This window comes from Balaenoptera ricei, chromosome X (assembly GCF_028023285.1).
Source record: "Balaenoptera ricei isolate mBalRic1 chromosome X, mBalRic1.hap2, whole genome shotgun sequence".
Classification (NCBI taxonomy): Eukaryota; Metazoa; Chordata; class Mammalia; order Artiodactyla; family Balaenopteridae; genus Balaenoptera; species Balaenoptera ricei.
In genome coordinates this window covers 40,407,740-40,420,927 of record NC_082660.1, presented here as the reverse complement: position 1 = coordinate 40,420,927, position 13,188 = coordinate 40,407,740, and the positions used below count along the sequence as shown (strand labels likewise).

Genomic DNA, 13,188 nt, shown 5'->3' with positions numbered 1-13,188 from the left:
TATAGTGAGTATTTTTTACCTGCATTTGTTTTATAACTCCTGTTATAAAAAGCTTTTAATAAATTCATTAGGTCTTCTCTCTCCGGAGAGCTTTGAAGCTCATTGAAGATAGGACTAATTATATTTCTTTGGTCTCACAGAGATCTGAGTTTTTCTGCCATAGTCCTTGGCCTAACCCTCCCCTTAGTGAATATTCTAGGTTGTTGGCTGACAAAATAAAGCATTCTGAGATGTTAGGAATATATGAACACAAAGTAATTTTTAAATTTTTCCTAAGCAAGATAAGCATGATATCATTTCCTGGTTTTAAAGGAAGTAATCCCCAGAATATCCAACCTACCGTGGTTCAAACTAAAGCATAATCATATATTCAAAGACTAATGTTGATTATTCTTTCTGTTATCATTTATAAAGTGGTTTTCAGAAACAGATTAAATTTATGATGTAGTCACAGCTATGTAAATACACTTTTTAAAACCTATAACTAGAAAAAGAAATGCACCAAAATGAGTCTAGGGGTTATCTTTTGGGGGGCAGAAATGTGGAAGATACTCATTCTCTCATCTTTTTATTTTATGAATTTTCCAAATTTTATATAATATGTGTATATTTTTCATGTAGAAAACATAATAACGTTTATCTTTTAAAGAGTCAACAGGGCAAGGAACACGAAAATATTATTGCACTAGCTTCCTTGGCCTTCCATCCCTCAGATATTTTTCTTCTCATTTCTTTTCTCAGTAAAGCTCTTAGAGTAAATCAAATAAAGGATTAGGAATGGCCTGGCCCTCCAGAGACAAATTACTTTTAGATCTCCCTTGATTTCAAACCAGGGTTATTTCTTTCTCACCAAACTGGCAGCAGTAACAACTAGAATCACAGCTCTATTTTTATATTTAATATCAGTTATCTAGCTAGGGCAACATTAGGTTTTAGTTATTTATGACTCCCTTATACCATCCGAATTCACCTGTACAATACAGAGCAAAGAAAACGGGACATCAGGAAGCAGCAAAGCATGCTTTCACTTTGAAGTAATATTTTAAACCAATCTTTGGATATTTGTTTTAGATAGAAGCCAAAAATTGCCTCTGCAAAGAAAGCATGAGTCAGCAATTTCCATCCCTTCAGTTATCATGAGGAATCTTGCAAAACTAATTTGAAGTCACTTCAACATATATATTACACTATTTGCAGGCTTAATGATGGGGACTGTCACAAAAGTGCTACATGTAACTGGTATGTGTGTTAGGTGTGATTCTACAAACTTCCAGAGTCAAGGTACACTAGGGTAGAGAGGTGTCCCTTGGTCAATATTTGTCCCTTCAAGGTTGTTGACTGACTAATTTTAAAGCATTTTGAGGTATTAAAAGCATGAAGTTTGAATCAGGTATGACGTGGTTTGCAGTTGTACCATTTAGTGAGCTGTGCACTACATATTATTAACTTCCCTGAGACTCAGTGTTTGGGTTTGTGAACTGGGGAAAAATAATGACTGTCATTTTTGTGACAAATCGATAAGACAATGGGTTTTAAAAACCATGGAGTGTGAAAGAGTTCAATAAATGGAAGACAGTATTATTTATTCCACCCATTGTCAGCACTATCAGGTGGAAAATTCTGCCTCAGGTATAACCAGATTAACAGCATGCAAACTTTATGTCAAAGTCAAAAGCGGGATTGGTCCTAATTAAAGATATCCCAGAGTACACATTACTACTGGTGAATTTTAGGATCTGTTAGATTTCACTGAGCTGTTGGAATTGCAGGAGATCATTCACTTTCTGGTGTGGCTCCAGATAGGACATAACCTCTCATCATTTACCTGCCAACCTCAAGCAAAAGTTTGTCTATCTATACTCTGTTAATCACTTTTTCCCCTCATCCATTCTTTGAGCTGGTCTTCCATTAGACAGTAAAATAACTGAATAGGTAACTGTGACTAATTCTTTACTTGGTACAGCACCTAGCATATCCTTTGAGCATTATGGATCATTTAAAAATAATGTTTAGGGAGTTTCCTGGTGGCCTAGTGGTTAGGATTACAGGCTTTCACTGCCGTGGCCCGGGTTTAATCCGGTTGGGGAACTGAGATCCTGCAAGCTGTGTGGCATGGCCAAAATAAAGAAAAGAAAAGTAATGTTTAATTGACATTTCTCATCAACCATGTATTCATTCAGTCATCTAACAAGTAATTTATTAAGTGCTTACTATGTGCCAGTCACTATTTTATTAAAGAGGACACGATGGTGAGCAAGAAAGTTAAGATCCCTGTTTCACTGATTGATATTCTAGTGGGGGAGACAGCAATAAAAAATAATAAACCAATAATTAAGTTAATTTAAGACAGTGAAAATAGTTTTAAAGCTACCACACTATGGTAAAATGATAGAGAATGCCAGGGTGCTGGGAATATAGAAGCTGGTGCCCATTTTTATAGACGTATAAGAGTTCGTCTTTCTGAGGGGACATTAGAATAAGTAGAGAAGGTACAGGATGAGATAGGAAAGGTAAGCATGGGCTGGATCACTTAGGACTTTGGAGGCCATGGTAAAAGATCTGAATCTTATTCTGGTTTTGATAGGATGCCACTGGAAAGTTTTAAGCGAGGGAATGACATGACTTGATTTACACTATAGAAAGAGCACCACGGAGGGGAGGGCAATAAAAAGCTTTTGGCTTCAAGTGTGGTAAATAGATATTCAGTGAGGACAAGTGGAACGAGAGAGACCAGTCTGGAGGAAATAATTCTAATCATCCCGGCAAGAGATGATGCCAATTTGGTGGTAATGAAGGTGGAGTGATGTGGTGAGAGACAACAGGACTTCCTGATGGATTGGATGGTGGGAGAGTGATGGAAAGAGAGAAATTAAGGTTGATTTCTGGAGTGTTGGCCTTAGCAAGTGGGTGAATGGTGATGCCTTTTACTGAGATGGGGATGCCTAGGAGAGTAGCAAGTGATGACAGCATAGCATATGGAATACACGCTGATTCTGAGCTAGGTCTTTTGATTAAGGGGAAAATATGTCTCCTATTCCCCAAATCTCTGATGTCATGTTTTGTAATATTAGATTCTAGTGACAATTTTCTGCAACTTGCTAAATTGTGCTCCACTTAGCCAAGTAAGTTTACTGCTTGAATAATTTCCAGAGACTGAAGAAGATGCTCCCCTGCATTTGCCAGCTTTGCTCTTGTTTCTTCCTGAGCAGGTCTTCGAAGCAGCTTGCTACTCTCTTTGTGAACCTGTGTGTCACCGCAGAGACCCATGAGGTCTCCGCTCTCTGGTTCCTGTGGTATGTGAAGCAGTGTGGGGGCAGTGCCAGGATCATGTCAACAACCAATGGAGGGCAGGTACCCATTCATACCCCGACCGTTCAAACAGAAAACCACCACTGCCTAAATGAAAGATTGGCATCATCCTTCAATCATGAAAGGTTGGAGCAGGAGGCAGGCTTGTGGCTTTTAGAGCTTAATCATAGCAGCTCAAAGTGACTTTGGAAAGGGACAGTCTGTTGTTAGGTACCCAGGGTGACAACCCAGTGGCCAATGTCATTTTAAAATTAGGCTTGTCTCCTTTTTTATGTACTTTTGCAACTTTCCATTTGGATATACATCCGATGATTATTTGATAAGTTTGTAAGAGACCAGCTGATGAACATAACTTGAGTACTTCTTGGAAAGCTGAACAAAAAAAGTCAGAAACGTATTTTCAGTTTAAAACACATGCACCACATGGAATTCATTCATTCATTCATTCATTCAGTGCCTATTTCCTGAGCCCCAGCCTTGTATAATGCGCTATGCTGGGCACAGTAGGAAATGGATTAGAGTTCTTAGATAATCTCCTCGACAGTCATTTTCCTTTCCTTCCCTTCCTCTTCCTGCCCCCTCCTCTGCCTCATCACCCTCTTTCTTCTCCTTCTCCCCCTCTCTTCTCTTATCCCCTCCTCCGTGACCTTCTTCCTAGACCTATTTGAAATAGTCTTTTTAAAAATTAACTGAACTGAAAATTTAGGAGAAGACAGTCAGCGCAACTGTGTGCGCAATCACGCAGAACATTTGGAAGCTTTTGCAGGTGGGTGCAGTGAGGTGAAATGGCCTCAGTGGCCACAGAAACAGCAGGTACCTGACCCAGGGTGAGACAGACAGACTGCAACAGGGAGTAAGCTGGCCTGGGGATGGGTGGGCCAGCAAGATTCTGAGACTGAGTAACAAGGAGACAGGAAACAGGCCTAGGTGTGCTCAGGCAAGTGGTGGCCCAGCAACTCAACCAAAGGATGCAGGTAGGACACAGGGCAGGGGTCTCGGCCAAGCAGGTGGGACATGGGAGTCAGGCTGAGGATGTCCAGCTGAGTTTGGAGCCTGGGAGGCCATCAGAACATAGCCTGGAAGGCTCGAAAACCTGTAATTTTGTTGAAAGCCAGCAATCATTGGTTAGAAAACAATGGTGAAAGACACTACCCACAACGGCCGCGTGAAATTGTATACCTCACACAGTAAAGATATGTGAGGAAAACTAGCAACTTAGCAATTTATATCCATTCCTATATTTCCTACCCACCTCTTGGGTCCTTTTTTCTTTCCAGGAGAGGAAATTTGTGGGTGGATCTGGTCAAGTGAGTGAGCGGATAATGGACCTCCTTGGGGACCGAGTGAAGCTGGAGAGGCCTGTGATCCACGTTGACCAGACAGGAGAAAACGTCCTTGTGGAGACCCTAAACCACGAGGTGTACGAGGTAACCAAGAGCCTTAAACCAGGGAGAAGAGACCAGAGTCCCATAGAAAACCAGAGCTTAAATGAAGCCAAGAATATTCTAGACTTCGTAGACAATGCCTTTGCCAAAAGCGAAAAAGCTACCTCTATCTGAAAGAAAGGAGAACAGAACCATAATATTTGGGGGTGAGGGGGGAGATTTACAAAACACGTATTATCAACCCTCTGTATTGGGCTCCTACATAATTAGAAAATCAAAGAAAATATTTATTTGATAAATATCAAGTGCCTCCTATGTGCCAGGCATTATTCTAGGAGTTGGGAACATAGCAGTGAACAAAACAGATAAAATTGTCTGCCTTCATGTGGCTTACATTCTAGTAAAGGAGAAAAGTTGTAATCAGATATATAGTTAAAATATAGACTGTGCCAAATAGTAATGAGTACTGTGGAAAAAACCAAGCAGGGAAGGGGGAGAGGGTGTGCCAGAAGGTGAGGTGGGACGATTGGTCATGCAATTTTAAATAAGGTCATCAAGGAAGACCTCACTCAGAAGGTGATGTTTGAGCACAGAACCCAAGGAGATGAGGGATTGAGCCAGGTGGCTCTCTGGGGAATAGTTTTTCAGGTAGACTGAAACAGCCAGTGCAAAGGCCCTGAGGTAAGAGCAAGCCTGGCATGTTGAAGTAACAGCAAGGTAGTCAAAATGGTGGAATTAAGAGGATTGAGGGGAAGAGTAACAGAAGATGAGATCAGAGATGTGACAGGGGTTCCTTTCATGTATGACCTTGAAAGTGACTGTAAGGAACTTAGCTTTGACTCCAAGTGTGATGGGAAGTCATTGGAGGTTTTGAGCTAGGGAACAACAAGAGCTCATTTTGATTCTAACAAGTTTGATTCTTCTAGTTTCTCTTTTAAGGAGAGATTGAGTGGGGGACGAGGGTAAATGAGGGAGAAACATTAGAAAAAGAGCAAAAACAACCCACCAGCAATGTTTAACCATGCCATTTTTCTTCCAGGCTAAGTATGTGGTTAGCGCTATTCCTCCTGTTCTGGGCATGAAGATTCATTTCAATCCCCCTCTGCCAATGATGAGAAACCAGCTGATCACTCGTGTGCCTTTGGGTTCAGTCATCAAGTGCATAGTTTATTATAAAGAGCCCTTCTGGAGGAATAAGGGTGAGTACTTTTCTTTGCTTAAAAGGTCCAAGAAACTTGGTGCAAAGTCAGCATTTGTGTGTAACTGTTTTTCTTAGAATTCGGACGTAAAACGTTCATGCAGTTTCTAAGGTCAGTTCCATCGAGTAAAGTACATTGGCACACACTCATGCAATTAAGTTCCCTTAGAATATGATCAACTCTTTTCATGATTCAGTATAAAGTTTACTAATCCTTTCACAAAATCTTGTGAAAATAGGTTATTAACATTTTCTGCTACAGGTTTTTAAAGTATGAGTTTATAGAGCCGTTCACAACGGTGGGGATTCTGAAAATTTCCAGGCAATTTCTCACTAGTGTCAAGATTCTACTATATGAAATTAAATTCATTTATGCATTCATATATATTCAATAAGTGTGTGGCTCTACTGGATAGAACATTACAGGGATGCCCACTAAAGTACTAGATTCTGCAACGATGGAAATGTTCCAGAGCGGCTCTGTCCAGGACAGCAGCCACTAGCCACGTGTGTGGGTATCAAACACTTGAAATGTAGCTAGTGAGACTGAGGACCTGAATTTTTCAATTTTATTTCATTTTAATTGCTTTAAAGTCAAATATAAAAAGCCACACATGGCTATTTCATTTTAATAGCTTTAAATTCCAATGTAAAAAAGCCACGCATGGCTACTGTATTGGACAGCACAATGCTAGAGTCTTATCACATCGACTCTCATCACAGCTCCTTTTCTTCCAAGAGGACTCCACGTAAGAACCCTCAGTGCCTGGGACTGAGGGCAAAGGGAAGGATGGACTGAAATGAGGAGCTAGATTGCAGAAGGGAGAGGAAGGATGTGCTGGAGGCAAAGGGGGAAAAGTTTCATATTCTTACCTTAGGGCAGCTCTTCCTGTATCTACCCCTTTCCACCACATTGCAGCCTCCTGATTCTCCCCCTTTGCAGGAAATTCTGTATAGGACTATTATTGGATTGGTGCATCAGTTGAACAAGTAATCTATCTTTCACAAAGGACGGTGCAGTGACCCACCATGGAGAGCTTGCTGGTGCTAAGCTGCTTCCTCTCGTGGTCCAGGGCACCCGTTTTAGACAGCTGGTTGCTGGCAAGTGGATAAGGTTTAGGACCGTGGAATGGAGATTTTTTTTTTCTCTTAATGACTCAGAAGGCCTTTATTTATGGAGAGAATCTCTAGCTTTCCATTCCTGTCTGCAGACCTTTATCTTAGGTCTGCAGTGTTCCAGGCAAGTTCATTGTTAGGTACTAGTATCAAAAAGAAAACCCAAGATGCAAACTATTATACATAGAATGAGTAAACAACAAGGTCCTACTGTATAGCACAGGGAACTATATTCAGTATTCCGTGACAGACCATAATGGAAAAGAATATGAAAAAGAATAGATATATATGTATAACTGAATCACTGTGCTGTATGGCAGAAATTAACCCAACATTGTAAATCAACTACACTTCAATAAAATAAATTAAAAAAAAAAAAGAAAACCCAAGTTCTTCATCCTCAAGAAGAGGCTGGGTCTGACTCGGTCCTTATTGGTAATGAGCCTTGAGTTACACTTTAAAAAATGACTGTAGACATGAGAGCCTCTTCAAAGCATTTTCAGTTTCTTTTGAGAAATTGAATGTGTTTCCTCAGCCAACCACTACTGAGCACCTATTGTACGACAGGCGCTGTGCTAGGCATTGGGAATTCAAAGGCATGTTTCCTTGCCCAGAAAATCCAGACTTGGGAGGAAGCCAGTCTTGTAAACTGATAATTGCATTACAATGTATTGAGTTCACTGTTGGTGTTACCTAGCCTATTATAGAAACACAGGGGAGGGCTCCAAGACTCACATCCAATATCATTCCTGTTACATCGATAAGCAATTCAATAACAATATTTTGAAGGATTCTATAAGGGAATGAAGTCTGAGGAAGTTAACTCTTGTAAGAAGGTCTTTGCTTTGCGTCAGACTTTCAACGCCATCCCTAAAGGCACTGTGATTAATGAGTAATACAAAAGCACAGGGGAAAAAAAAAAAAAAGCACAGGGAATATGAGTTAACCAGATTCAAAGGGGGTGATTTTTGCAGCCCCAAACAGCCTAGCACAGTGACTGGCACATATGAGGCACTCAGCAATCAATCGATCGGTCAAGATTACTGTTTGTTTGTTTTATAAGTGCAGCGTGGTTTGGACTATTAAAGACAAGGTAACTTTTTGCCTTTTGATACAGGTAGCCCTAGCCAGTTCTTGCTGGCTTGTAGAATGATTGTCCCAGGAAATGCTTTCCAGTTTCTTAAGTGTGTAATATCTTTGTGAGTTTACAAGGAGGGGCCCCCTCTTCTTTGCTGGTCTCCCACCAAATCATCCTAAGCTCAGCCTCCCTCACCGTCAGCACCCTGCCCTCCCGGGGTCCCTGCAGGGGCGGGGGGTGCATCACAGCCACCTTAGCTTTGCCTCCCATCCCCACTTACCTGGAGAGAGCAGGCTCTTGCCAAAGCCTTATGTCTTTCAGTATCCCTCGCTTTTGCTCATCTGCACCATTTCTATTTTCCCTTAAATCTAAATGATTTCACCTGAAGTTTAAAATAACAGAAGCAGTACCTGCTTTTAAAAAAAAAATTACAGAAGTGAACTTATTCACGATAAAACTTTCAAAAAATAAAAGTGTATGAAAAATGTCCCTCTCCAATTGCCCCTCCCCTTAGGGAACCACTGTTAAAAATGTAAGTTGTTTATCCTTAGAGATTTATTGTAGGCACAGGTAATATTTTCAATATATTGTACCTATATATTGAAATGTATGTATACTTTAAATGTGTATTAAAGAATATGCATAACATTTATATGCAAATATAATTTTAAATAAATGTTATATACTTTCCCCAAACCATTTTTTTTAAAAAACATAATACACATTATACTGAAATTTGCTCTTTCCTATTAATGGTATGCCACAGACATTTCTCCACATCAGTGCATTTAAATCTACCTCATTTCAACAGCTGAATAAACAGGATTTCATTGTATGGCTCTATCAAAATGTACCCAATAGGTATGCTGATGATAGGCATTTCGATTGCTTCCAAGTTTTTGCTATTATACGCTATGCTACAATAAACAGCTTCCTTCATATTGCTCTGAAGATTTGAATAGGAGCACTTCCTTTTGATAAATTTGTAAAAGTGCAGTTACGAAGTCAATTGACTTGGGTAGACCAGCTAATAATATTTTTAACTTTCTGCCAATCAGTAGGGGAAAATGTCCCATTTATCTATAATTTGTAAGTTTCATCATTAATAAGGCTTCAGGGCTGTGTGAAATCATTTTGTAAATTATCTATTTATCCTGTGCTTATTCATTTTTTTTCTGTATGTGTTGCAAATATTTTCTCCCAGTGTACCAGTTTTTAAAAATTTTTTTATGATGGTTTCATTCTCCTATGAAATATATCTACATTCGGCTTTTCTGGACCAACAATTCTTTTCCACTGATTTTTGTCACTGGGTTCCAAATATTTTTTATAGTCCTATATATAAAAAATTAAACATCAGCTACCACTGAATATATTTATTCCTAAATTATGTACATGGACCACTGGAAAAAAGTGTATTGTTTTTATTATAAAATATACAAGAGTAGTCATTTTTGAAAACCTGGAATTGAAAAATAAGAATTTCTAATATCTTTCTCCACTATCCAGATGTGCAATCTAGGTGTGCACACCCCACTTTGGAGAACACAGATTTATATTCTCTAATCCTTTGGCAGCACTGTACTATCTTAATCCCCGTGGCTTTATAATATGTTTGATATCTGGTAGGATATTCTCTCTTCATTATTTTTCCTGTAATTTTGTCCTTGGTAAATGTCAGTTATTCTTCCAGATGAATTTGATGGTCTTTTCAGAACTCCTCCTTCCACACTTCACACTCAAAAAGCTTCTTCTGAATTATTTTATTCTGAATAGTCCTCTTTGTTACCTCCCATAGGTACAATATCTTCTCTTTTCTCCTTGAGAATGTTACTTGCCACTTTGGGGGAAATTTCTTCTACTCTTTGTCTTTTTTTCCTGAGAGTTCCTTTTTGTTTGTTAGTTTGTTTCTGCTTTTGTCTTTACTTCTTTTGTTAAAGAATTTTGTTCAATGTCTAGATGTCCTTGAATGGCCCTTCCTTTTTAAGAGTGAGGCTGAACCAAGCTAACTGGAAGTCCCATGTGCATGGGCAGAGCTCCTGAGCTTTCTACCTACAAATGATAGAACTGCTACTGATGCCACATGGTTTGTTCTGGCATGAACAGGACTCTTCCCTCTGCCCCCTTGTTCCTTCACTTCTGCCCAGTGCACATGCATGGTGCAGAGGCCAACTTTGTGCTGTGAAGGACGTGTCCAAGGAGCCCCTCCACCCAGAAAGCAGGGCCTCCACCCCAGCCAGCCTGGTGTCCTGCATGATCCCTCTGTCCGGTCCAGCAGAACCCCAAGTGACCCGTGTGCCCTTGCTCTTTTCTCTTATTACATCCTGTCCTCTTTCTTGTCTTCTTATAACAAGGTGATTCCTTAACTATTTCTGTTGTATTCTTAAATCTTCTTAAATTCTTTGACAAACTTTAAGCATTTCTCCTCCCCCTATTTCAGTTTTTCTCAATGTTTTTCTTAGCCCCAGTACACCTGAGGGGCATGCAAGTCCCTCTCAATCCAGTGGCTGACTAGGACATTGATTCTCATGGATGCAAAGTGGGGAGAGTCGTGGGGAGAGAGAGAGAGAGAAGCAAGTGCAGGTCAAAAAGCCTACAGGTGTGTCTGCTCCCACACAGGTCGGGACAGTGCATACCCTCCAAGTTATTTCTCTGTTCTTTTTTCCAAATTTTGAAACCCACTCATTGGATTTTCTATACAACATTAGTTCCCAGGTCTTCCACCATAATTTTGTTCGAACAACCTCAATTTGCAAGTAAATGATGGGGCAGGAGGAGTGGTACACTGTAGTAGGATCTTATTATAACATTTCAGATTCTGCCCTGACATTTTCACCATTGCTCTGTTGTATTCTTTTGTTGAAATTACATATATTTTGTTCAGGAGGGGAACGAGAGAAGCACTTTTGTGCAGAATGAGCTGAAATTGTTTTCCAAGTTGTTCCGGAGGTCCTGTTTGCAATGAGGGTTTGGGACTCTGTGCGTTTTATTTTATTATTATTTTTTCGATATCCAGCAAAGATATCTTTTTTCTTTTTATTTATTTATTTTTATTGGAGTATAGTTGCTTTACAATGGTGTGTTAGTTTCTGCTGTACAACAAAGTGAATCAGCTATGTGTATACATACATCCCCTCCCTTTTAAGGAGGAGGGTGGAAAAGTGGAGGGACTCTGTGCATCTTAGTCATCTGTGTCCTCTCTGCCCTGTCTCTAGATAATCAAGAACTAGTTAGCATTGAATAAGTGGCTCCTCGTAAAAGGTGAATGTTCAGTCCCTTCTCTTTTACAGTAAGAGACTAGCGTTTCTTTAACACATCTTTGGTTTTATCTGATTTCCTGTGAAAGAGGAAAGAGGGGCACACGTATTTACAGCAAGGAAGACAAGATTTCATTAAATGTTGGCCTGGATTAATTCATAATGTCACGTTGCTTCTTTGCAGAGAGGGGCTTACCGTTTGAGTTTTTCACCAAATGTTGGCTCCTTAGCCTTCCTTTTGACATCAGCTTGGTTTGACTTTGTATATTTAGGGTATAATATCTTATTTTCAGCCTTTGGGCTTCTCAAGTTGAAAAATGTGTGCTTCATTGTAACTGCTAAGGGTAGCTTGATAGGGTGATGAATGCCTTTTTCCATTTTGCTCTTCTCCAAGATTACTGTGGAAGCATGATTATCGAAGGAGAGGAAGCTCCAGTTGCCTACACGTTGGATGATACCAAACCTGATGGCAGCTATGCCGCCATAATAGGGTAAGGCATGCTTATGGTGGTGTGATGATCTCCCATGTTGACAACGTATTCCTATACTGTTAATAAATGTGCCCCAAACTTTGTTCAATAATTTTTTTCCCAGCGTCACTCTTCTCCAAATTCAGCAGTAGGAAAAATCTTATTGCTTTTTAAAAAATAATGTCTCCAAACAAATTAATATTTAGAAAGGAATTAGAATACCAATAACATTTGAAAATTTGTTATACTAGTTTTCTGCTTCATGTTTAACACTGGGGGTTGATATATTCTGGTAACCTATCTTTTGTGAAAACATGATAGGAAGATTTGACTTAGGGTGTTTCACTAAGAGGGCTTCTTGTGGAGGCTGTGTAGGCATCCATGGTATTTACATGGGATGCTGAGATTTTCCAGGTGCCACTAGAGAGGAGCCAAGACCAGCCCAGTTCTCAGCTTGGCAGGGAAGAGCAGCACAGATGGGGGTGTCATGGGTGGTGGTTACCTGGAGCAGCCAAAATTGAGATGGGTCTTAGGATCTGTATGAGTTTATTTCAGAGAGCCAAGGGTCAAAACAGGGAGATCAAAGCTAGTCGGTAAGTTGAAGGCAATCGTAGGGCTAGAAATGGAGGCGGATTCTAAAAGGCTGGGCACTAGGGAGATACCATCTTGAAGACAGAACCAAAGAGAAAGGGCTGGATGAAAATGGAAAGTCTCAGACACATCTTAGATAGACCTTTGAGACCCAGGGCATATTCCTATTGAACATCAGCCTTGCAGGGGGAGATGGGTCAGTCATGGTATTATCCCAGGCAAAAATTATGGCCAGTCATCTGTTTTGAGTCTCTTGAATCCCTAAAACTAGAAGGTGCCTTTTAGTGTCAGGAATGTAACTGGGAAATAGTTAAAACATGGAACATAAAACTATATAGTGTATGATTTGTTTCTTCTGGTTCACTTTTAACCTGTACACTAGGCACATGTGTAGCTATAGAAATGAGGCCAGGATGAAAGCAGCCATTGATTTCCCTTCCTTTTTCTTGTTTGTATGTTTTAGATTTATTCTTGCCCACAAAGCCAGAAAACTGACCCGTCTTACCAAAGAGGAAAGGTAGGGGAAAAAAAGTACCTCTTCTTTCTTCCCTCCCTCTCTCTCTCCCTCCCTCACTCCTCCCTTATTTCCTCTGCCCCTCTCTCCCTTCATGCCCCCCTCTGTACTCCATCTCCCTTTCTTTCCTCCTTCTTTTCTTCTTTCTACCCACTTTCAACTTTGCTTAACTTTTAAACTTAAAGACTGCTTAATACTATGTGTATTCCCAACACAACATGTCTGTTATGTTCATTATGAGGGTCTTGTATAAAGGCACAATGCTGATAA

General features: G+C 40.0%; 1 protein-coding gene across 1 annotated transcript in view; it reads left to right on the top strand.

Moving 5' to 3' along the window:
• The window catches only part of MAOB (monoamine oxidase B), a 106,021-nt gene that overhangs the window by 80,021 nt on the left and 12,812 nt on the right, over nucleotides 1–13,188 (top strand). The window contains exons 6-10 of the mRNA XM_059910691.1: nucleotides 3,210–3,351; nucleotides 4,587–4,736; nucleotides 5,734–5,893; nucleotides 11,738–11,834; nucleotides 12,868–12,921. Of these exons, the coding sequence (XP_059766674.1) occupies nucleotides 3,210–3,351; nucleotides 4,587–4,736; nucleotides 5,734–5,893; nucleotides 11,738–11,834; nucleotides 12,868–12,921 (603 nt within the window). The remainder of the gene's footprint in view (nucleotides 1–3,209; nucleotides 3,352–4,586; nucleotides 4,737–5,733; nucleotides 5,894–11,737; nucleotides 11,835–12,867; nucleotides 12,922–13,188) is intronic.